The 22621-nt window shown below is 37.4% G+C and overlaps 1 protein-coding gene across 9 annotated transcripts in view; it reads right to left on the reverse strand.

Moving 5' to 3' along the window:
• MARK1 (microtubule affinity regulating kinase 1) overlaps nucleotides 1-22621 on the reverse strand; it is a 60793-nt gene that overhangs the window by 27459 nt on the left and 10713 nt on the right. For 8 of the 9 annotated variants that reach the window (XM_069800093.1, XM_069800095.1, XM_009928086.2 and 5 more), the window contains exons 2-5: nucleotides 9864-10067; nucleotides 9144-9197; nucleotides 1226-1274; nucleotides 36-101 (exon numbers count right to left, since the gene is read on the reverse strand). In XM_069800093.1, the coding sequence (XP_069656194.1) occupies nucleotides 36-101; nucleotides 1226-1274; nucleotides 9144-9197; nucleotides 9864-10067 (373 nt within the window). Of the gene's footprint in view, nucleotides 1-35; nucleotides 102-656; nucleotides 724-1225; nucleotides 1275-9143; nucleotides 9198-9863; nucleotides 10068-22621 lie in introns of those variants that run through there. The other variant, XM_009928083.2, reaches the window with a different exon arrangement.

Raw genomic sequence — 22621 nt, forward strand, 5'->3', positions numbered from 1 at the left:
GTTAATCCTTAAAGCAGAATTAAGAATCCACTTACCCCCACTGGCATATTCCATTACCAAATACAATGTCTTTTCAGTTTCAATAACTTCAAATAATTTTACTGCAAGAAAAATGAATGACATATTGCAGCAGGGAGCAAAAGCACAGCACGAATAAAAAATTATACTCATGAAGTGAGTATAATTCATGGCCAGTGATAACACTAAACCATACAAAAACTTTGTGTCCTTTAGGTTAGCATTCTTTTGAGGGGGAAAAAAGCAAAATTAACTTCTAAATCACGGTTGATAATAAAGCATATTAATTCATAATTTTCTCAGAAGTTTATGCACAGTGTACAAACAAGTTCATGCTGAAATTAGTGTTTAATTTGACACAGACATCTTTAAGATCATACAAACCTTCCCTGTTTTGCTAGTAAACTGCTCCCAGTTAGAAATCTGAGATTCTGACCAACTAAAAACCGAGTGGATACCACAAACATCAAGTCTGGAAGACTGTCCTCAGATTGTAATAGTAACCACTCATTTAAAACACCCCCCCCCCCAAGAAAACAAAAACCAGCAGAAGCTAAGAATGCTGGAAAAGCAACAAACAATTGAAGGGATGAGAAGGGAGTGCCTAGCATGTAATAACTTGTACACCTCAACCATACCTTGTATGCAACAAGCCCTCTGGCCAATTCAGGACCATTAACTGTCTCTGGAACAAGACTGTCCAGCCCTCCTCAGCCAGAAGAATTGTCATCACAAAGTAGGGCCCTGAAGCTGTGGGGCAGGTGAAAGAACTAAAGCAGAAAGGGAAAATTACATACTTTGTAATTGTAATTTTCTGGAAATATCAGTCAGTGGGAGTCTTTCCTACACTGAACTAATGGAGTTTTGCTACTTTCACCTAAGAAACTCATGCTTTTTAGCCTCAAGAGTAATTTCAATGGAAGAGGGGAGCTGGGGCCCTCAATAGACTAAAGTGCTCAGCATCGCCTACTTTGTATTAAGGCTTTCCTGGACTGAGCAGTTTATCTCCTCAGAGAAAAATTCTTGTTTCAAGCAAAGTCAATAAAGGAGGTGAGACAATGAAGCATTTACCAAATGCTCACTGTCCTATTATCTCAAAAAAGTTTAATGAAAAAAAGCATAGCAGTGAAGTACATTCAAATAAAGCCAGAGTAAAATGTGAACAGTATAATAAAAAGAAAAGTTTGCAGAAATGCAGGGCTCCTACCAATATTGGGATGATTCAGTATCTTCATTATTCGTACTTCTCGAAACAACTGTCAAGGAAGCAAGACAATTTTCTTAGAGTGTGTTTATTAGGGAAAAGGTACAAAAGATATGCAATTTTAGATGGCAAAAAGGAGCAGGATAAGCCACAGAAAATAGCATTAGCATAAATCATAAATAGTGCAGTGAACTCCAGAAAACATAATCTACATCTTGTACATTATATAAAAATAACCACTACCAGCTACATCAAAACCAGGCTAATTTTTAAGCTTTACACAGACACAGGTAAGTTTTATAGCCCTTTCTGGAGTTTCACACTGACCAAAACCAATGGATTATTCACACAAGTTTTTGTTATGTCTTTGCTCCAATTTCTTTGGTGACTAGCAAGCTCAGCTAACTACCCTGAATACATACATAACTGTGGGTGTAAATACAAGGTGTAGTACTACAGAAAAGTTGAACACACAGATGTTAAAATGCAATTAGATTATCAGGAATCCTGACGTACCCCAGTCCTGCCACTCTGTGAAGCTGAAGCAGGCAAGTTCACTTTCCTCACAACTACCAAATTTCACGCTGGGTCACAAGCAGTGATGTCCCCTCTCCCTCTGGGAAGGCCTGAAGGTTTATGATTGATGAAAGTCTGCTTTATGATCCTGAGTCACATAATTAAAAACAACTGGACAAACTTACAGCCCTAAGTGTATATACTTAAGACAATGGTGGGTTTACTTTTTTTTTTTTTAAACCAGAAACAAGAGATCTTTGCTCTTAAATTTCTAGTATTCATGGGTTTATTGATTGAATAAGAGGTGAAGCAAGACTAACCTAGGGGCTCAAAGGGAAGAAAGCAAACAAAAGGAATCCAAAATGGCTACATAGTTCTGTTATTCTATACTTGAGGCTGTCAATACTGATAAGCTTGCACTGCTTTACTTCAAGTGAACAGCAATCCCCATCGCCAAATCTATTTACTGTGCTACACGCTCTTTAATCCCATATTGGGCTGAAGCACGATGCTGAAATGAAGGAAGAAAAGCTCACTGGCTTCAGCATAATGCTTAGACATTTTGGAAACATCTTAGCACTATAGTCCTCCTTATAGAGAAACTTGGCTCAACACAGAAGTGCGTTGTTGCTGTTTTGCTCGTCTAATGTCTCAGAGGACATCTCTCCCTCCATTTTCAAAATTAGTCCCATTTGTTCAGATGCTATCTTTGCAAAAGGGTACAATGATGAAAGCCAGAGACTGAACACCTCCTCAAAGAGTAGCACTTTAGTTTCTATTTTATGATGGCTGAGGCAACAAGTTAAGAGAAATTAAAATTCTTCTGCTTAGATAACACTGACTTTTTTACTCCATTTGTGCAACCTAGTCATAACATTTCTAAAATTCTGCATTTATTCTACAAGTTAAGACTACAGAGCAACATCTTGCTGTAATTCAGGTTTTGATCAATATTATTGCAGTTCTACATTTACTTTACGTAAGTATTTCAAGCTAGTTACTATCCACTTGCCTTATAATTGCCATTAAAACAATTTCAGAAGGAAGCAAAGACTATAAAAGCATTTCTTTGAGAAAACACGAACAGTATGATGCAGTTTGCTTGTGTTCAAAATGTGAAACACGGGTATGCAATACTATGCACTGGAATTAACTTTAGCAAATATTCTTGTTTCCTCATAAAGTCAGTTATTCCTGTGAAAAAACATATTAGACTGTTCTTTGTGCATTTTTTTTAAGTATTCGAATTTGTTGCACAAGAAAGTTTCCCAGCTAAATCGGTATCAATTAGTCAGAAGCTAACAAATCTAAACCAATAGATGGTACAGCTTCAGAACAGCTTCTAAGCAGGTATGTGGAAAACTGTAATTCCTGCCAGAAGATTGGAAAGATATTTCATAACTTAACAGTATTAATGCCAGTAATAAAAGTTATGGCAATGAATGCATGTCTTCTATAATAAAATAATTTTAAATATAGAAAGAAGATCATTAAGAAAAACAATTTTACTTGTAACATGAAGCACATAGTAATTGGGGGGGGAAGGTGGATTATTTAATATTCTCACAGGATTTAGAAGTTTACTAATTGGTTTAAGATTCAAATGGATTTCACAGTGGCATGAAATTTTGTTCCACATAATATGTAATTTTTCCTTCCATAAAGGAAAAAGCCTATTAGGAAACAGACATAAAACTCTATTTTCCTCAAGACACAACGTTACTGACCTCTAGCCTGACGCAGATACTTTGTTATACAAAAGAACCACTTACTTGCTCCGGTTCTGAACAGAAGACATCACCAAGACCCAAAGTATGGGCTTAGGTTTATTCTGTACAAACACCAATAAAATTTTTTACAACATCTTGTATTATATATCCTGTTGAATAGACATTTTTCAGAAAAGTGAAGCATATGTTCTCATACAAAAGCAGGTAAGCAGTCCTGGTAGTCACCATGAGTGTATCAAGAGAAAGTAGTAAGTCTCAACCTTTTGAAAGAAAGCAGCTATTCTAATGCAAATTATAAATGAACTCAAAGTCACAAGGTGAATCTGGGTATTTTCTTGCTGGTTAGTAGCTCTGAGGAGGGCTTTTTGTTTGTTTGGGGATTTTGACTCAAAGGCACTTTTAATGTTGGTGGAAACGCCTTTGCATGCTTAGAGCAAGAACTGGACAAGGCTGAAGCAGCCGAAGTTATCTTAGGTGATGCTCATCCACACAAATCATGTCAAGCATAAGCTGAACAGAAACTGGCTATTTTATTTTACAGATGGGATGGTGTCAGTCTCCCTAGAAACATATGAGAGCAGGGAAACAGAGAAATTGGCAGAATAAGAATTGTAAGAATAGTTGAAATCTTGGAATCTACCTGCAGGTACCTGCTGACTAAATTACTTGCTCTGAGGAAAGATTAAAAAACCCTAAGTGGTTGTACTCCCTACAGTATTCCTCTCCCAACTACCTGCCCACTACTGAAACTACAGCACGCAAGGTTGCCTTCTTCATGGGGAGATCCACATTACTCAGAGTTCATGTTTTGCAGTTGTTACCAGCTTCTGACAAGTTTCCAGCAGTTGTTTACCTGGAAACTGACATTTTCAGACCTTTTCTGAAGTAACTCAGGTATAGGCATCTTGCAAATTAGGCAGATTTAACTTACATGTTCCATGATACTGCTACATAACTAAGTCAAGCAGCTTTGCTAAGGCTGCTTGGCGTGACAGATACCTTCCAACCCAGGAAGAAAGAAATTGTTTAAAGTGCTGAAAGAACTGAAATAATGGAACAGCACTATGTAGAGACCACAAACACAGCCACATTATACCTTGTGTAGCTCCTGGCCCATACAGTCCAAGGGGGTGTATAAGGGTGTCTCAAATACAGAGTGGGGAGAAAGAGCAGGGAAAGTTATTTCAATACAGATGTTCAAAAGAGCAGAGGGGGAGTGGGATGGAAATCTGGCAAACGAACTGTTCCCTGGAGTTCTGGTGTATATTCAGGATGTTATTTGGTCCACTATAAATGAACATTTATACAAGTTAAGAAAATGCCAAAGTTCACTCCTCCAATATTCTCTCACAAGAGAGAAACAATCTAGAAAATCTCTGAACAATGGATAACACTTCAATAAAAGCATTAACAGTATTCAAGTATTAGAATACATTATTTTACATTGCATCTCTGCATTCTGTGGAGCACTACTTTGGGATAAATCCACCGCCCTTTCTCCTTGCAGAAGCACACTGGTCATTAACACTAGTTGTGGCAATAACAATGTATTTACAAATAGAGATATCTTTAAACAACAGCCACCACACCCCTCTAACACCCAGGATATCGCTATACGCAAAGGAAGAGATGTATTAAAGCAACAAGACCATAGTTATTTCCTACAAAGCCAAGTTTGTTAATTTTATAGAAATCCGGACAGAACAGTGAAATTAGTTCTCCTTTCACGACAGGGCGAGCTGCAGGATTATATAATGATCTATTTTACTGACAAAAAATAGCACTTTCAGAATTCACACACACCTCTATTTTCTTAAGCAGCAGTGTACTTCTCTCTCAGAAGGTCTAAGTGCTCCCTGAATCCTCTCCCCCCACCCCACATTTATAGGACCGCTCTTCCTTCTTAACAAAGTGCTACCATTCAAAAAAAAGCTCTTGAACAAGCATCTTGTTGCAAACAGGTTGTAGCTTCAATAGCTTCACTTATAGTAGAGGACAGCCAGCACCATACTCAATTTGAAGAACTTGTACCTATGGAAAAGGCACAAGGCTTGAGAATTTGATTCTTGCTTTTCCAGTTTCATTTTTAAGGGCACAGACTGCAGAAAGTGCAAAGATCTGTCACACCATTGCTAACACTTCTGCTTGCTGTCAGGTTGACATCTATGATTAAGATTAACTATTTTAAGTCACTGCAATCGAACTAAAAATCTTCAGTTAACCAAGGCCTTTTCTTGCTTTGAAAGATGTGCTTGAATGCTTCTCTAGTTTCTAAATCATTACCGAGAAGGGATGTTGCAAAAAAGCATAGCTTTCAATAGGTAATATTGAAATTGTTCCAAATCCTCTACTTCTTTATTTCTGTTCTGCTTTTCTTAACAACAGAAAGAACCTAAGTTTGAGGCTTTAGGTATGTTTAAGGAATAAAAAGAAGTCTGCTGACCCCCAAAACGGGAAAATGTGAAATGCCCCTTGCTAAGTGAAAAAAAGGCACCTTCTGTTCCACTAGCAGTTTGCAGAGAAGAGCAACAGAACGCTATTTCAGAAACATCCCTAGTGAAGCCAGTCCAAGAAGACACTTTCAATGTAGCAGACATGCACAAAATAGAACAGCTATTTTGATATAATTCTAGTTGTGATGAAACCCAAATACTTACACTTGGGATCAAACTACAGTCATGACAGGGGAAAAAGCTAAGTCAGCATAATATGCTACTATCAAGATAGCAAGTTCACAAAAAAGCCAGCTCTGTCTTCTGAACAGGTGCTCACTGAGTAAGATGGGAACCACATACTGAACAAACTGAAAACAAAATAAAAGGCAGTGCCCTTAATTCAACATTGTTTGTCTATTTAAAGAGGTAGAGGTCCTGAAGCAAGAAATATAAGACTATCACATTGCATGCACAAGGATGCAAAATTAAAAATTCACAAGGTCAGCTTACTCGTGTCTATCTCCTAACATTTGACGGTTTAAGCTAAAATAACTATGTCTGAGAAGTACCCTATCCAAACTATATAGCATAAATAACATTGGAAAGTGGCTAAGAACAAACTAAACACTGCCTTGCTTCCACATCCGTGACTAACTACAGACCTAGCTTGTATGCCGCTTTCAGCAACTGAAGTATGTGCTCAAATATTTCTGTTTACAAAGCAGAACAGTGCATGAGACCCTATGATGGCTCAACTCAGTTTACTTAATTAGGTCAGTAGCAAGTACTATGGTAAAACCTACTCACACCTGGTATCCTTTATATTATAGTGAATGGAAAGGGGATGGTTTTGTGAACAACCCTGTGCCTAAGATCACTACATATTTGTCTTGTTTGATCAATAATAATCAGTAGTGATTGAAGGCCTAAAAGTTTTGCTGACCTGTGTACAATTTACCAGCTTTGAAGTTCTAGAGACTGTCTTCTCAACTATGTTAATTTAGATGGGTTCAAACTCAGGAGTGGTATTTTTGTGACAGTAACATACTCCAGTATTCCTCTATAAACATTCATTAGAAAAGTGTCTGTTCCTATTAAAACAATACTACTATTACCACTTCCCATTCCCAATATTATGCCTTGAAGAAAAAATTGTCTACTTAGCAGTCCTATGTACAGCATAACCCTGATAAAAAAATTGTAAAAATTCACATTACAGTGATACTATACAGTATATAAAGAATCACAAACTTTATGTAATAGTTCAGTGCAGAAAGAAAAATAAAGATGACTGATTTCATAGAACAAGAATTTTAAAAATTTTATTTAGAATACACAAATGACCTATCAAAATACTAACAAAAGAAGTAATTCTAAGCATGCTGATGAACCATCCTCCCACCCTTATTTGCTTTAAAAAAAAAATCTACAGTTGTTTGAGTGACACTGCAAAAACTGTGCTTAAGCTACTTAAAAGCTTTCAGGAAATCACTATTCAGTTTCACTCAAAATTCTCAGAAAACTGTAGGAAGCTGAAGACATTTAGAGCTTCAAAACAAAGATTATTTTTTCTGAAAATGACAATCAAGACTTCACAAAGGAAAACTTTAAACCAACAAATTATCACACTTTCCAGTGTAAGCAGAAGATGCATGGGATAAGTATTTCTAAAAGTTATTGAAGAAGGACAGAATTGTAGTTAAATCACGAAATTTAACTTCTATCCTTAGTTCTGCTATACCCTGCTTCTAACTGTACCTAAAAATGTTTCTCCTGTTATCAGCTTCCCACTCAAAAAACCAAATAACAGCAGCAATGTCCTATTATATGAGTATTTTGTGTACTACTTGTGCAGTGTGACAGCATCTTTTGTAGGCCTTGGAAGATTCATTTATACTTCGAATGATTTACTGAATTATTATTGAATATTTTTGTGTGAAATACACCTTATTTATCATTAAAGCAATTATCCCAGTAATAAGTTTTTCATGCTTAGTTTTCCAGAAAGTTTTAACGTTTTTTACCCTCTCATTGCTCAACAATGCGACAAACTCACCTACCTTTCCAAGTATAAATACCAAGCTAGGTAGGAAACAAGCTATGTGAGCAGCACTGGATTTGCCCAATATGCTCTGTCACGTACTGCCTCTGTGGGTCTCTCTTCACTAGCTCAAATATTAGCAAAGAGATTTGCTTAATATAGGATATAGGACTTAAGGATAGCAAAGCTTTTGCATAGACTCTGCACAGCAGGTTGAATCGAAAAAAAAAAACATCCTGAAGAACCCACACCCAAACAAAAATACTACAGAAGAGAAATTAAAGCAAATAAATAGAATTAAAAGAAATCAAAGGAAAAAGAAATCAAAGCAAAATTCTTTATAACTCCCCATAACCAAAGTTACACAATAAAATAAATGTAACAGCAGCCAGAGATAAAGGAACAGCAGTAAGCCCTAGCCTCTTTCTCTCATTCTACAGCTGCAGACAGCAGCAGTCTAGTATTTATAAACAAAAAAATGTCCCAAATTTTTATAATGGACAACCTGCAGTAGGACAATACAACATTTCTGTGCTTCAGCCAAAACCAAACATATACATAGTTAAATAGTACAAAACCCCAAACCAAACAAAAAACCCCAGGGTTCTGTTAAAACACTTATCACAATGGTTATGAAGGACTTCTGAATTTCTATCTACAAGCACAAACAAACAAGAATGCTCTGATTATATTCAATCATTTTGTCAATCCTACACACAAAAAGTAATTGCCAAAGGTCCCTTGAGTTTAACAAATATTTTATTAAAGTTGAAAGAATATAAAAACAAAGGTTAAAAAAAAAATTGAAGCCATTTTAAGTCCACAAAACCCAATTACTACATGAAAGAAAAATCCAGGAAAAGTACCCTTTACACCATTATATCTTAAATTTACTAAGTAGACAAACTACTTGTGTACCTAATTAGATACAAATTTTATTGTCAGTAAAGAGTAAAGCTGGAGGAGGAAGGAAGAGCAAAGAAGCAATGCTTAGATAGGAACCACATACAGTAACTGCCCTCAGCCAAATTGCGCATGTGCATTATAGCAAAGACAGCAGGATACCACTGTCTGCCAAGGACATATATAGACAAAGATGTTTGTTTAGCAAGATAAAGGGACCAAATATTTTTGTCAAGTAAATAAAAGATCACAGTTCAACTGTTTATAGAATTTCAGATGTTATGGTATATTCTTACCTTTTGCAGACTAGTAGGATTAAGCTGGGTTTTATCTATTATTTTCACAGCAACCTCGGGAAAAACAACCAACCATGGATTATTAAACTCAGAAAAATGTTTGAACAGAAATATATTACATCTCTGTGAGCAAAAGCATAGGTGTGCCTATAATACATGCATATACGTCTGCTTTTATGTACTTCATCAAGCAGAATTTCCTCACCTATCAGGATCTACCAGCAGGAGCTCAGAACTTTGCCACCAGGTGGTACCAATAAGGAATCAGTTTTATACTTCTGTCAGTGTTTGGACAGAACAACGTTATCCTGTCCACTGCAAAACCAGGCCCTCCAAACACAAGATCTAGCTATCAGTAGATTTCAATATCAATGAAATCTATCTATCAAATTTCTCTACGGTTTTGGAAATGCTTTGGGATGAACAGACCCTCTCCCAGCCCCAAAATCCCCCTTGATGCACAAAAAACCCTTTTTGATCTCTTCACCAAGAAGTTACATTTTTAAAAAAGGGGTGAGTGGTCAGAGAGAGAAAACTTGGGGCACCTCAGGTAACTTTTCCTATATCCTGAAACAGCATCTTTATATTTTCCTTTATGATGACAAAAAAAATGTGCTTTTTTATTCAGAAGAGAAAGGTAAAAGAACAGTAGAAAAACATAAAGACAGCCAAAGAGAATATAAAACACAGTCAGGCTTTTTTTTTTTTTGAAAGGCTTACCTCTCTTCCAGTAAGCACATGCCTTGCCAGTTTCACTTTGGCAAAATTTCCTTTTCCTATTGTTTTCAGTAAGCGATAATTTCCAATGTGAGGATGCTCTTCATTGGTAGATGTAATGGAGTTTCTACATCGGGGGATGTTTTGTCTGCTACTTGACTTGATAGGCTGGACGTGTGGTTCAGTGTATCCATCCACAGAGGTGTGCTAGAAGGCAGATAAAATAGTTGGGAATTTAGCTACTTGGATTTTAGACATTCTGCAGCAGAATGACTAGAAGCATAAAAAGGTCTAGAGGGGGGTAATTTATTTACTTTTACAATATAACTGACAACTTTTGATGGTAGCCTAAGCAGAACATGCTGTCTTTGGGCAGAGTTTGATGCATGTCTCAAGAAAAAAGTCTGCAGAAAGATTTTTACCAGCTTCAAAAGTAAAACTAGAGACACCTAAGCGGTAATCAACAAACCATTACAGACTTTTTTTTTTTAACATGCCAAAGTATACACTATGCCAAAGTATACACTACACCACTACGTTGCAAATAAACTTGTCTAATCATAACCAAATCTAATATTTTAAAAATACACAGTACAAAAAATATTTGTACTTTGGCGTATTTGGAAACAAGGTTTCACTCTATTTTTTTCTTTACTTTCTTCACTCTAATAACATTGAGAAAAATATTTTTTCAAGTAATCTTTGTTCCCCAAGCCAGTTTGCATCTTTTTGTAAGTCACAGTTCTCATTCAAGTAATGAACAATCTACATTTTTATTTTAAGAATAGATTATTATTTTTAAAAGAAAACTCCATGATATCTCATAAATATATTTGAAATCTCAAAAAGTCTGAAGAACTAAAAGGATGTTATTTTTAATGCATGCCAACACATCATCCCACATTAAATGTTAGTCACTGAAATCTGCAGTGCTTCTGTACTCTTTTAACTTCCAAGTATATATAAGGGGCAAGATGCAGATGGGGCCTGGAAATGTTCCAAGAAGAAACCAAAGTAACAGAAGATGCCAGAGGGGTGTTAAGTGTTTCAGTATTTCAAATGCTTTCTAACATTAGTGGCAGATGGGTACAAAAGTTTAACAGGTAAAATTTAGCCTCTAATCTTTTAAGTTAGAGATTTTAAGGCAAGCAAATACTGTACGTAGAAACAGTGTCTTCTCAGACCACTTTTTAGATTTTGTAACAGAAAGGCATGCTCACTCAGTTCCTGCTAAGCACAAAGCACCAACAAAACTCAAAAGACACCTTAGTATTTTCCCATTATTCGCTGCTTCAATCAAAACGTGGTATCTTGAAATCTTTGTCCAGAGTACTAACTGAGCCTGTTTCTTTACAGACCAAAGGTTTCTAGATCTTTGACCTTAAGCTGAAAGCAGAGTCAGAAGGCACTGGGAGGTTTCACTGTTTCTCCCAATACCCAGCCTAAGGTTTGCCTATGCTGATTTCACCCATCATTCCTTAGGCAAGTAATTATTTTCTTATACAAAATGGAATTTAAAGCAGTGCTTCCAACTTCAGTGTGCATTTATTATAGTCAATCCCCTCCTGTAAACACTCAGGCTTACAGATAGTCCCACTGAGCCGAGCAGAGTTATTTCAGGACATAAGCACTAGTAGAATTGGGAAAACTAGCAAACAGCTGCAACACAACCGGAAAAAACAAGGAGTGTACCACAACCAGAATGTTCTTCCCAAATGTAGCACAACTCTGCTTACATCACCTCCAGCATTATTAATTATTCACTATGGCCAAGAAAACGGTCCTAAATATAATTTTCTGTTTGTCTTTTCATTACCTGAGTCTCTCTGCAAAATACTACTTTACCCACACTGCTAAACCATTTTCCAAATTACTACAGAACCAAGCAAGCCAGGCATGTTTAGATTCTGTATATCAGACAAATGCATTCAATGACGAAATACCATGCTAGCAATAGTATTCATCCTTTAGAAGCACATAATTAAAATAGTTTCTGTAGACTTGGAAAGAGGATCAGAAGGACAGCTCCAGGCAAAGAGGCTTTGAAACATTCCTTCAATATTGGACACTAGTCCTACATGTGATAAACCAGAGCCCAAATAAAAATCTCACCTAAGAAAATACCCCACAAGATCAGTACTTGTATGGTGCTAATAACGAATATTATAGCTGTACCTAGAACTCCGTCCAGAGCTACAGCACTATGCTATACAAGCAAGTTTTAGGTCTTTGAGCCTATTTATGCACACAATTACATCTTCACTACTTGAAATATAATGCCTACCAGAAGCATTAGCAACCCTAATATCAATTGCCAATTTCATATGCTTCATAGGATCAGTCTACTTCCAGTAGATACTTGAAGGGATCTTTTAGATAAACAGTTGGATAGGCAACCAAAACCAATGCCATAGGCAAAGCAAAAGATGGCTTCACAGGATAGATCATTTTAATGCAGATTTAACAGGGAAAGCAGTTATTTAATCATAATGAAAATGTAACACAGAACCAAATCTGAAGAGGAAAAAAAAAGTAACAGGGTTCATGGTCACGACGATTCTGGATTTTGGTCTTTTTGCACAGAAAAAATAAGCCCCTCCAGATAGTTTCTTAATTATTCCCTCTTAGACAGATTATCTTCAGTCAACCATTCTCCCCAGCTATGCCCAAGGATGACAGAAAACATGCATAAAGGAGGTCAAGCTTCTTAGTTTGAGAGCCGTATATATGTGTGTATATATATAATTTCTGAATTTGAACAGCACTGAACGAAATTCAAATTATTCTTCTTAAGTCTTGCAATAGGCCTCTCTTTTGCACATAAACAGCTTGCTATTTTTGGAAAGTACAGAGGAATTTAAACTACAAATTCATCAACTTCTAAAAATCAGCATTCAATTAAATTGAAACATAACAAGGTTAAGATGTTAAAAAAAACCAAACCAACAACCCCCAAAACAAACAAGTTGGGTCAAATAACAGTAATCTCAGACATTATTTCCAAACAATGCTAAAGCTGAATTCCAAAGAAGCATGCAATATCCACACTGTCTAGAAAGACAGGCTACATAGTTTTAAGATCTTTCTGGTACATTACAATATGTTAATTCATTATGCATCAGCTACTATGTGGCTATTTAAAAATACCATTTCAGAAGAACAATCTCTAAATTCTGAGAAATTTTTCAGGGTGCTGGAAACATGCAGGCTGTAAAACCCAACACTATCCTTGAAGTTCACTGCCATCTAAAAACAATTCCAGATAACCTGCATTTCCTACACAAGATTTTAATTAGGGATTCTGGTATATCTCTAGATACCTTGATAATGTATCTTTATATATATATAATGTAGTGGGAAACATTACGTTGCTAGTACATCACAAACGTGACTCCCTGTATGTTCAGTTTATGTCAGTGTTAAACAAATTGTCTACAAATCAATACATAAAATCAGGTATTTCTTAAAATAAAATGCAATTTTAAACAAAAAAGGTGCAGCAGTAACAAAAGTTTAGAGCTGAAACACATAAATGGCTGCTCTAATATACTACTTAGCACATTAGTCAAGTATTTAAAAAAAAAAAGAGAAGAAAAACCAAGAAAAAACCCATATGAAACCAAAATCTACCACCTTTTCAGAGATCTCAAGGAAGTAATTCTAGCATTCAATTTTAGATTGCAACTGAAGAGAGCTCATTTAACACTTACTACTTCTAAGTAGGTTTATTTCTGACACATTCCATTAGTTACTACAGAAAGTCAATGGTACTAAAATCACAAGAGTTAACCTGACCCATTGCTTCCCCAAGACTCAAAGCTATCATTTTTCTTGTTTACCCAAGGCAGCTTTGCAAAAGCAAGATGACCTGATGCCCAGACACATTATCTTTGAGAAAGTGAAGAACTAACTCTACCAAGTAGATACAAAGTTATGTTCCACTGCTTTACCTGTTCAGCATTCTTTAGCCACTTAGCTAGCCACTGGAGTAGTATTCTCACAGATTATACACTGTAATTAAACTTATATCATCACATATATTAACTGCTCTTACAGCTTAGTCTTAAAAAGTCCTCAAAACCATTCCGGCCACCAAACCACACAGTCTTTCTCAATCAAACACCACCAAATGCCTCTATGGTCCTTCTAAGTAACAGGGTAACTTCCACACATCAATCTACCTACACCTCACTTGATTAAACAAACATCTTAGTCCTGAATTTTCCCCTTCTTGAATTCCCACAAGGCAAATTCCTTGGTACAGTCAGCCCATGGAAGTAAAGTATGCACACGCGGTGCTAGAAAAGGCACATCATCACACTTCCTCTCTCAATATTGTCTCCCGTTCCGAACTTAAGTTTCTTGCAGCCAATTTTTATATTCATAACTCCAAATATTTTCAAGCACGTGCCATACACATGAACATTTGTAACAGCTGTCATATTTTGCAAGGTAATCAAAATAGCTAGCCCAGACAGAGGGAGTCTGAAGGGTTTAGAAGACAGTCTTCTAAACAGCTCGGATCTGCAACAGCTTTGATTGACAATACAGGAGAAGGAAAGGGGAGAAAGATGAGAAGTTATGTCCTGGATGTCCAGCTGTTTTCAGGTTTTAACTGCTTGCTGTCTGCAACTATTCCTTTAGGACCTAGGAGCTTCTAGCAAACCACATCAAGCAAGTAAACTTCTTTTGCTGAAGTAACAATCAAACTAAACTAGAAGAGTCCAATTTTTTGAAAGATCTCGGTAAATCTCAATACAGAAACCAACAGAAATATTCGGATCAGCTTGTTCTGCATCATGTATCAAGGGCACCCAGAGGTCCAGGTTTACAGGTACGAAGCATGGTGCAACTCTGAACTGCACAAGATGATAGTACCTGATCCATCAGCTACTGCCAGAAGAAGGGGATTCACTTCTCTTCCAGGTAAGCCTCACATCTGCACAAAACCACAGCTTACTCTTGCCACACGCACCCATTGCATCATACTACAATTACTAAAGCACCTCTGATCTCAATCAAAACATTAATAGAGCACCATCTACTCTAATTTTTCATCTCTCAGACACGTGAAAAAGTGATTTGGACAGGGTAATTAAAAAGACTGAATGTATGCACACATGATTCTTTTCATAATTTCTTATCAGCAACTAAATGCATACTAGATTGGGAATACATGATAGAAACTTTGTTATTAAAAAAGCCAACCAAAACCCAAAGCAATCAACCTACTCCACTGAAAAAGGGTAATATGCAGGACTCAGCTCAGAAAATCGCAAGAAACAAACACACACACAGAGTGAAGGAAAAAGTATATACAGATTTTAAATCAGATACCAAGATCAACGCATGGCAGAGACAGGAAAGAATCAGAGAAAATGGTGACATTTGTCTTTAACCTGTACCCATACCCTGAGCCTACTCACACAGGCTTTCCAGAAGTGCACAAAGAAAATAATGAAACGCATGCATGTGCACCTTCCTGTTTATATCAGATTTACATAGTATGTAGGAATCCCAAGCATGAACTTTTGAAAGAGCTTGAAGCTATCAGCAATAAGAAACAATGATTTTGAATAAAGCTGACCTCAGTCAAGCGTATGGAAACATTTCATTAACTGATGCTGTTACTCTGAAAACCATTTTATATAAAAACTCTTTTAAAAAAATCCAAACTGGATTCATATATATATATATATATATAGTATCTCTTAGTATTTCTTTCCTTTTCTTCCCAATATTCTGTATTTCAAAAAAATTCAAAGCTAATAGTAAAACATTTCTATTGCAAGGTGAAATACAATCCCTTAATGTCAATACACAATAAAGATTCCTTTTGAAAAGCATACATATATGCTGGTGATAGGTAAACTTATGCTGAGCATTGAGTAAATCTTATTCTGTGCTTGTTACTATGGTATCTAAGCCTCTTAGACATTTTGGTGGGGTCTTTTGTTTGGTAGGGTTTTTTTAGTGTTTGTTTTTTAAGTGCTCAACACAGCTTTGTGAGACATATCACAAATAAGTTTGCCAAATTCAAGACAAAATTGTTTTTCACATCCAAACTACACAGGATGCAATGTTTACAGCTCTGTACTTGAAGCAATCTAGGACAGACAACAGAGCCCATGATCTACCAGTGCAGCACCATACACAGCTAACATGAGTTTCAAAAGTTCATACACAAGGTTCTTCAGAATATTTGTAATTTTCATATGGTGACACTAACCTGTTGTAAAACCTGTCCATGTTAAAGTAAGCTTGCTCCCAATTTTTTTTTTTTTTTTTTTTAATCACAGCAGTAGTGTCATACGGAAGTGTGGAGTTCACTATCACATGGAATCACAGATACTTTTTATTTAAAAGTTAAAAAGAAGTAATGCACTGGTCCTCCCCTGAGAAGTCAGTCAAAACATTTCAGAAAAACAAATACCTTCACAGCATTAAATGAGGTCTTATAACCCAAACTCAGCTAACATGCTTCCTCCTCTCCCTGGGCCTGAAGACCTCAGCCCAGTCAGGCATGCAGGTGCAGAAGAACAGGACCTTCCTGCCTTTGTTCCATTTCACTCAGAATTGGCACAGTTATTTCAACCTGGCACTTTCCTTCCTGACTCATCCCAAACACACAAACAAGATTTTCCAGGGCTAATTCAGGACAGTCTGCCCATATCATCTCCATTAATTGCTATGACAAAACCGAACCCTCCCCGCAGCCCCAGTGAAAATTGAGACAAGCCAACTAAAAGCTGCTGCAGTGAACCACAGGTGGAACTAAGGGGAGGGGAGAGAAAGAAAGGGAAAAAAAAAAAAAAAAAGTTTTTCCTAAAATCCTCTTACATTTACTCATTTTTACTTGTCATTTGGTATAGTACTAGAAGCTACAGTCAGCCCAACCAAGCAAAAGAGTAAAACATTTCCTATCTTGTCATAATAAAATGGTTAACGTCCCTCACCCGTGAAACCTAACACAAAACTGTGCTTTTGAAGAAAAGCAATTATGGGAGGGGGAAAGGAGAAAGGCTATTCCTCCTGCAGCCTCCTGGACACATTTAAACACTGCCCTTCACACTGAGAGAGTTCTTTCGACATTTCTTGCCAGCCATTGCTCTTTCCCCAGGACGTGATCAGTTTAACCTTGCCAATCTTTTTTGACTTATTTCATGAGATCTTCCGACCTGCCAGCACAGAGCTCCCCGTGAGCGTTCCCAGCTCACCCACGACATCCTGCCGGCACCTGGAGATGCAGGCAGCTATGGGGTGCGGCTGCTGAATGCCATGGCACTCACAGTTTGCTCAAAACCCCTCAGTAAAACAAAAAGAAAACAAAATGCTGATGGTGATCATTAATTGAACTAACCAAACAAGAACAGGAACACACCCAGAAAGCGAAACTTCTGGCAAAGGAAACTGGCAGGAGTTTTTATTGCACTTATAAATGATGCAGCTAGATCATTTTTCAACCAGCCTGATGAAAGGCAGGAGAAGAGACATGAAACAACTTACGGTTCAGGATCGTGTCAAGCACATGGAGCTTCTCAGATGTTTGCAGGAGTACAAGAACTGGAAAATGCTTTAATATCAAACTTCAAAACTGAGGGGTAAGGGCTGTTTCTACAGTCTGCAGACTACAATCTGGAAGCCTGAGGCTTGCCTCCAGACGAGGAGAACAGCAGCAAGAGGCAAGGTTTACTCACAAAAGAGCGACCAGATTATAGCACTAAGTGTCTCTGACACTCACGATCAAACAACCAGTCTTCTAGGCCAGCTGAGGTTTTTTTCTACAGAAGGAAAGCATACACACAGCTAATTGGGACCAGGCTCTGAATCCCAACTCATTCTTTCGCTCAGAGTTTATGAAATGGGAATTTTGTCCTTGCCCATCACATACCTAAAATAACTCTGGAAGAGTCCACATGTGGCACGATGGCTGCTGAAGCCGACTGAACATTGCTCCCATGCCCGCACCCACTTACAACCGCACTACCACTGGGGCAGCAGGACGGACAGCCAACCAACACAGGAAGGCAAGCAAGACAAAACCTAGCAACTCTTCTGCCAGGGTAACCTCCAGCTCCTGGAGCACGTGTACCCCCAGACAGTTTCCCAAGCATCAGCACAGGCCAAAGGAGGAACGGGAACACCCAGCACTGGGAAGATGGGGCCACATCAGCTCCATGTTAAGCTCGCGTGGAACCACACTGTCAGGACAGGAACAACATGGAAAAGAAATTGATCACATCGCTTTTGATAATCCAGAGGCAAATCAACACCAGCAGTGAAACTTTAGCTAGGAGATACTTAATCCCATTCCACAACAAGGTAAAAAAACCCAGAAGGACTGGGGAAACAAAACAAAAAAATCAACCCAAACCAAACAAAAGAAATCCCACCAACAGATAAGTAAACTTGCTTATTTGTGTTGTTTACCTGCACTGGGTGTGTGAGACAGAAAAGCACACAATGTGAGCTTAAGAAGCTACCCTTTAGGAGTGACATCCATGGACAAAGGACCCTTAACATTTCTGCTACATGAAAGAGAAAACTAAGTTACTCCTTTAGCAACTTGGACAGCATTTCTAAAGTCTTTACATCCCCATTACCAGACTCATCCAATGGATCCAGTGATGAATCCATCAAGCCAGGTCACCATCTTATTTTGAAGACTATTTTACCTCAAGATCTTATTAACTTTCTGAAGTAAAACCTGCTTCTAAACAGTGGTGAGATGACCAATTAGAATATCCAACCTGATAGCAATACACACTAATTGATGCACACATGTCCTAGAAAAGAAGCTGTAGGGCAGTGCAGGACTGCAATGTTTGAGGAGCATGTCAAGCTATGTTTCAAATGAAGTTACCCAATATTCAGAAGGATTTTCCAATATTCTTTTGATATATACCTTTTAGGGATCTTGGAAGTCTAATCTAAAGGGTGTGGAGACTCTTCTTAATATTTCCCTTCATACAATATAGTACATACAACACAAATGTATCTAAAAGTAGTTGGGCAATCAGTTAATTTTGAGACTTGGAAGAGGAAAAAAAATGCATGGACCTACAGCAGATTATTAGGGCCTATCTCATGCCCTTTCACAGGAGCTGCAGCCTTCAGGGGAGTGGCAGGGAATCCTTCCTGACCTGGAGAGCACTTTCATGGCCTCTTGCACTAGAAGAAACTAAGCTAGTATGCTCAACTTCAAGGCTTGATAATATTTTCTGATCCATTTCTCTGCAGCAAGGCCTTCTGATGTCATTAACAAGTCTTGCCTCAGAAGACTGAAGTGCGGAGTGCCTACTGGACCCCATCTGCCAAGGAGATGCAGATTTAATATTTAAGCCAGGATATAATCAGGCTTAGTGTTCTGCAGACAAATTTTTTTCATAAGCCTTGATACAAAGGTTGACTTTGAGAGGTAATGCATATTTTGGCACAGGAAAACCAGCTACCCTCCTAAGGGGAAGAAGCACCTGAGATGGTGTAAGACACTTCTACCAATGAGCCTGCACTCAAGCAGCATTCAGTTACAGTGGTTTTGTCTACTGAAAACAGTCTAGCCGAGTCTGATCTGATGGCAGGAGCTGTAGATCAAGTTACAAGGACACCACTAAACTTAGTCAGTCCTCTGAAAGCGTAAACCACATTTTACACACAGAGCAAGATTATGATGATGTATCCAAGCCAGCTGGTATAGTGGGACATGGTGAACTGAAAGAAAAAAAATAAAGCAAAATGAAGACAGTCTTCTGCTGAGTGCTCTCTGCCCTGTTTTTCATGTAAGTGTTAATTAACAGATCAAATAAAATGTCCTCAGTTGGGCTGTAGTAACTATTTACCTTCATGTGGATAATGCTACACCACATTTCAACTTTGCAAATATATTCCCAACCTTGCACAGATTTATGCTTAACTTTAAGTTATCCAAACACTGTATGCCCCTTGGACCAGCTCGTATCTTATGATCAAAGAACATGCTCTACACAGAGCTCAGACTACAATCTCTACAATCTCCTGAGAGCCCCTTGTTTCTAAACTCATGCAACCCCCTATCTTAACTTTTGGGCTTAAATTATTTATCACCACAAACTACCATAATTTAGCACTTTAGAAATATATGCAACTAGGAAGATAAATTGAAAAAAAGGGAAAAAAGCAAACAGCAATACTCCTCAAATATTTTGCAATGTAATATTGCTAGAAAAAAAAAGTATTTCTTTATACGCTTTAAACTGGCAGATCCAGTAATACAGTAGATAATGAATACTGACAATCACACACACATATACCATGGTTATCTGTCAATGTACTGAATTCAAATCATAAACAGAAATCATGTGTGAGTATAGCTGAGATGTAAAACCAAGCACAAGAAAAAGAATGAACTAACAAATGAAATAGTCCATATCAGATATGTCAGCAAAGGAAGCGAAAGAAAAAACATCACAGGACGCAAAGAAAATATTAAAAACAATAGATGCTGGATTTACCCAGTCCATTAAAATAAAAAGGTAAGAAAATGTGGAAGAAATAATGTACACATACATATGGTTAAAGCTTAAGAATACAAGCCAAAGAATCTACGATTAAAGGGTTGAACAAAACTAATATATATTAAAAATGAATACAGTCATTAAAATGAGCAGCCAATCCAACAATAAGAAAAAAGTACCAAAAAAAAAAAAAAAAAGTATGACTTTCTCTCGAGTCCTTGACAATCAGTGGGTGAGGAATCACAGATCCCCAGCAATGGTCTTCAGACCGTACCCCAGCCTGCAAGCTGTCAAAGTCAGGCATTTCCAGACTTCTTTATCTAGATGATGAGGTACAGCAAATAACCAGTAGCAGCCAATGGTGGCCTCCAACTTACTATTAGCAGTGGCAACTCTTGGTTCTGTCCTGAGCTGGACATCAAAACAGTTTGGATAACACAAGAGCAATGTGTCTTACAGTCTGGAAAACCCCAACTGAGGTGGCTTAATCAGATGCTGTTTCATATTGAAACAGGAATTAATTTGATTTAGTCTTAAGGAAGGGAAAGTCAGGAAAGCAGAGAATTCATAGGAACCCGAAGACAATATCAGCAGGTGACAGGGACTATCAGTCTCCCTACCAGCAACTGGGAATCCAACCTCAAAACCTTAAAGGAGCATCATCCTTATGCAGATTTCAAATGGACATCACTGAATTATTCCAAGTCTTAGGATGGGTCAGACAGCAATGTTATGTTCTCTCTTCCACCATCAGCCTGCCAATGGTCCCTCTCCCACCCGCAGTCCTAAAATGCTCCTTGCCTCTTCAGAGATGAGGAAAACCACAGCACTGTAGGACCGAGGATCACATATCCCCTTATGCAATGCTGCGATCCCTAAATTATCACAGGCTCACTGGGAACTCCATCTGTAATTTTTTTCCTTAATTTACCAAACCAATTAGAACCCTTCCAATCCCAGCAGATGAGAGCTATTGCATTAAATACCTTTCTCATTTCACCAGGCAGCTAACAAAGAATCTATTCATTTTCTATCATCTTCCTACTGCCCAACAGCTGACCTGCAATCAGGCACAGCTTTCTACTCCTTCTCAGAAATTATCTGGAGGTAAAATTAACTCCAATATATGACAACTGTATTACCTGCCAATATACCTGACAGTCTCCTGGTTTACTTTCTTCTTTTTTTAATGTCACCCACTGACCTAGTCTTAGAAACATTTTCAATTAAATCAAGACAATATTGGGAAAATGGCTCATGCACCATTAATATTTCACTTTATCATAATAACTTTTGTCTAATAGTCAAGTGCTATATTTAATTCAGCTTCTTCAGGTTAGTAATTATTATGTGAAGGGAATGAAAACAAACAGATGGATACAGGAGTCCAGTTTGTCTCTCCCATGCTACTCCAGAAGGCTTGACACCACTCACTTTCAAAATAATTCTATTTAAACAAAAAATTACACACAACTAGGAAATGGATTTAACGAGTAATGGTGAAAAAGCTTGTACACAATACCAAAATATAAAGTTTTACAAAAGGTTGCACACACACAAATAACAGCAGCAATAATAATAATACTCATCAATATTTTATCTTGTAGTATTTTGAAAACATCAAATTTTATTTTGATACGAGTGCTACACTTCTACAATCGCTGGATAAGCAAGAATAGTTTTCTTAAAAAGGACCTTTAAATGCAGTTATTATTTTATCAGTCTACTTTGCTTTGCACAGGTTGAGGGATTAGATTTCGCTTAGCCTGTCCAAGAACACTGCTGTAGGCATACATTCTCTGATAAAAATTATGTCTTCCATTGACTAATTGCAGCATCTATATTAGATTGACCCTCATTGCTCATACTAACTTTCTGTAGATAAGATTTCTCTGGACTATGCAGTAGATGGAGCAAGAGTTTCATTGTGAAGTGCTTTCATAAATTTTCTTTGTTCATGTGCATCTTATGTCCATCACTGGAAGAAAGAACTCTAAAAAGCAGCCAGCTTTGTTCATTTAATATCAAATTAAGAAAAGCAAAATTGAAAAGCTATCATACATAGGTATGCCTGGTAAAGACTACTCAGAGACAGTATTATTAATATTTCCTGTATACATCTCATTGTATTGAATGATTACAATTGTTATTCCTTCTGGAGTCTGATCTTAAGGAGAAAATACTATTTTAGTCCTTCACCAAGTAATGACATTTTTCTGATTTTTTTTTTAGCCTCTGGTAGACAGTCCTTACTGTAATAATTGCAGG

This window comes from Haliaeetus albicilla, chromosome 13 (assembly GCF_947461875.1).
Source record: "Haliaeetus albicilla chromosome 13, bHalAlb1.1, whole genome shotgun sequence".
Lineage (NCBI taxonomy): Eukaryota > Metazoa > Chordata > Aves > Accipitriformes > Accipitridae > Haliaeetus > Haliaeetus albicilla.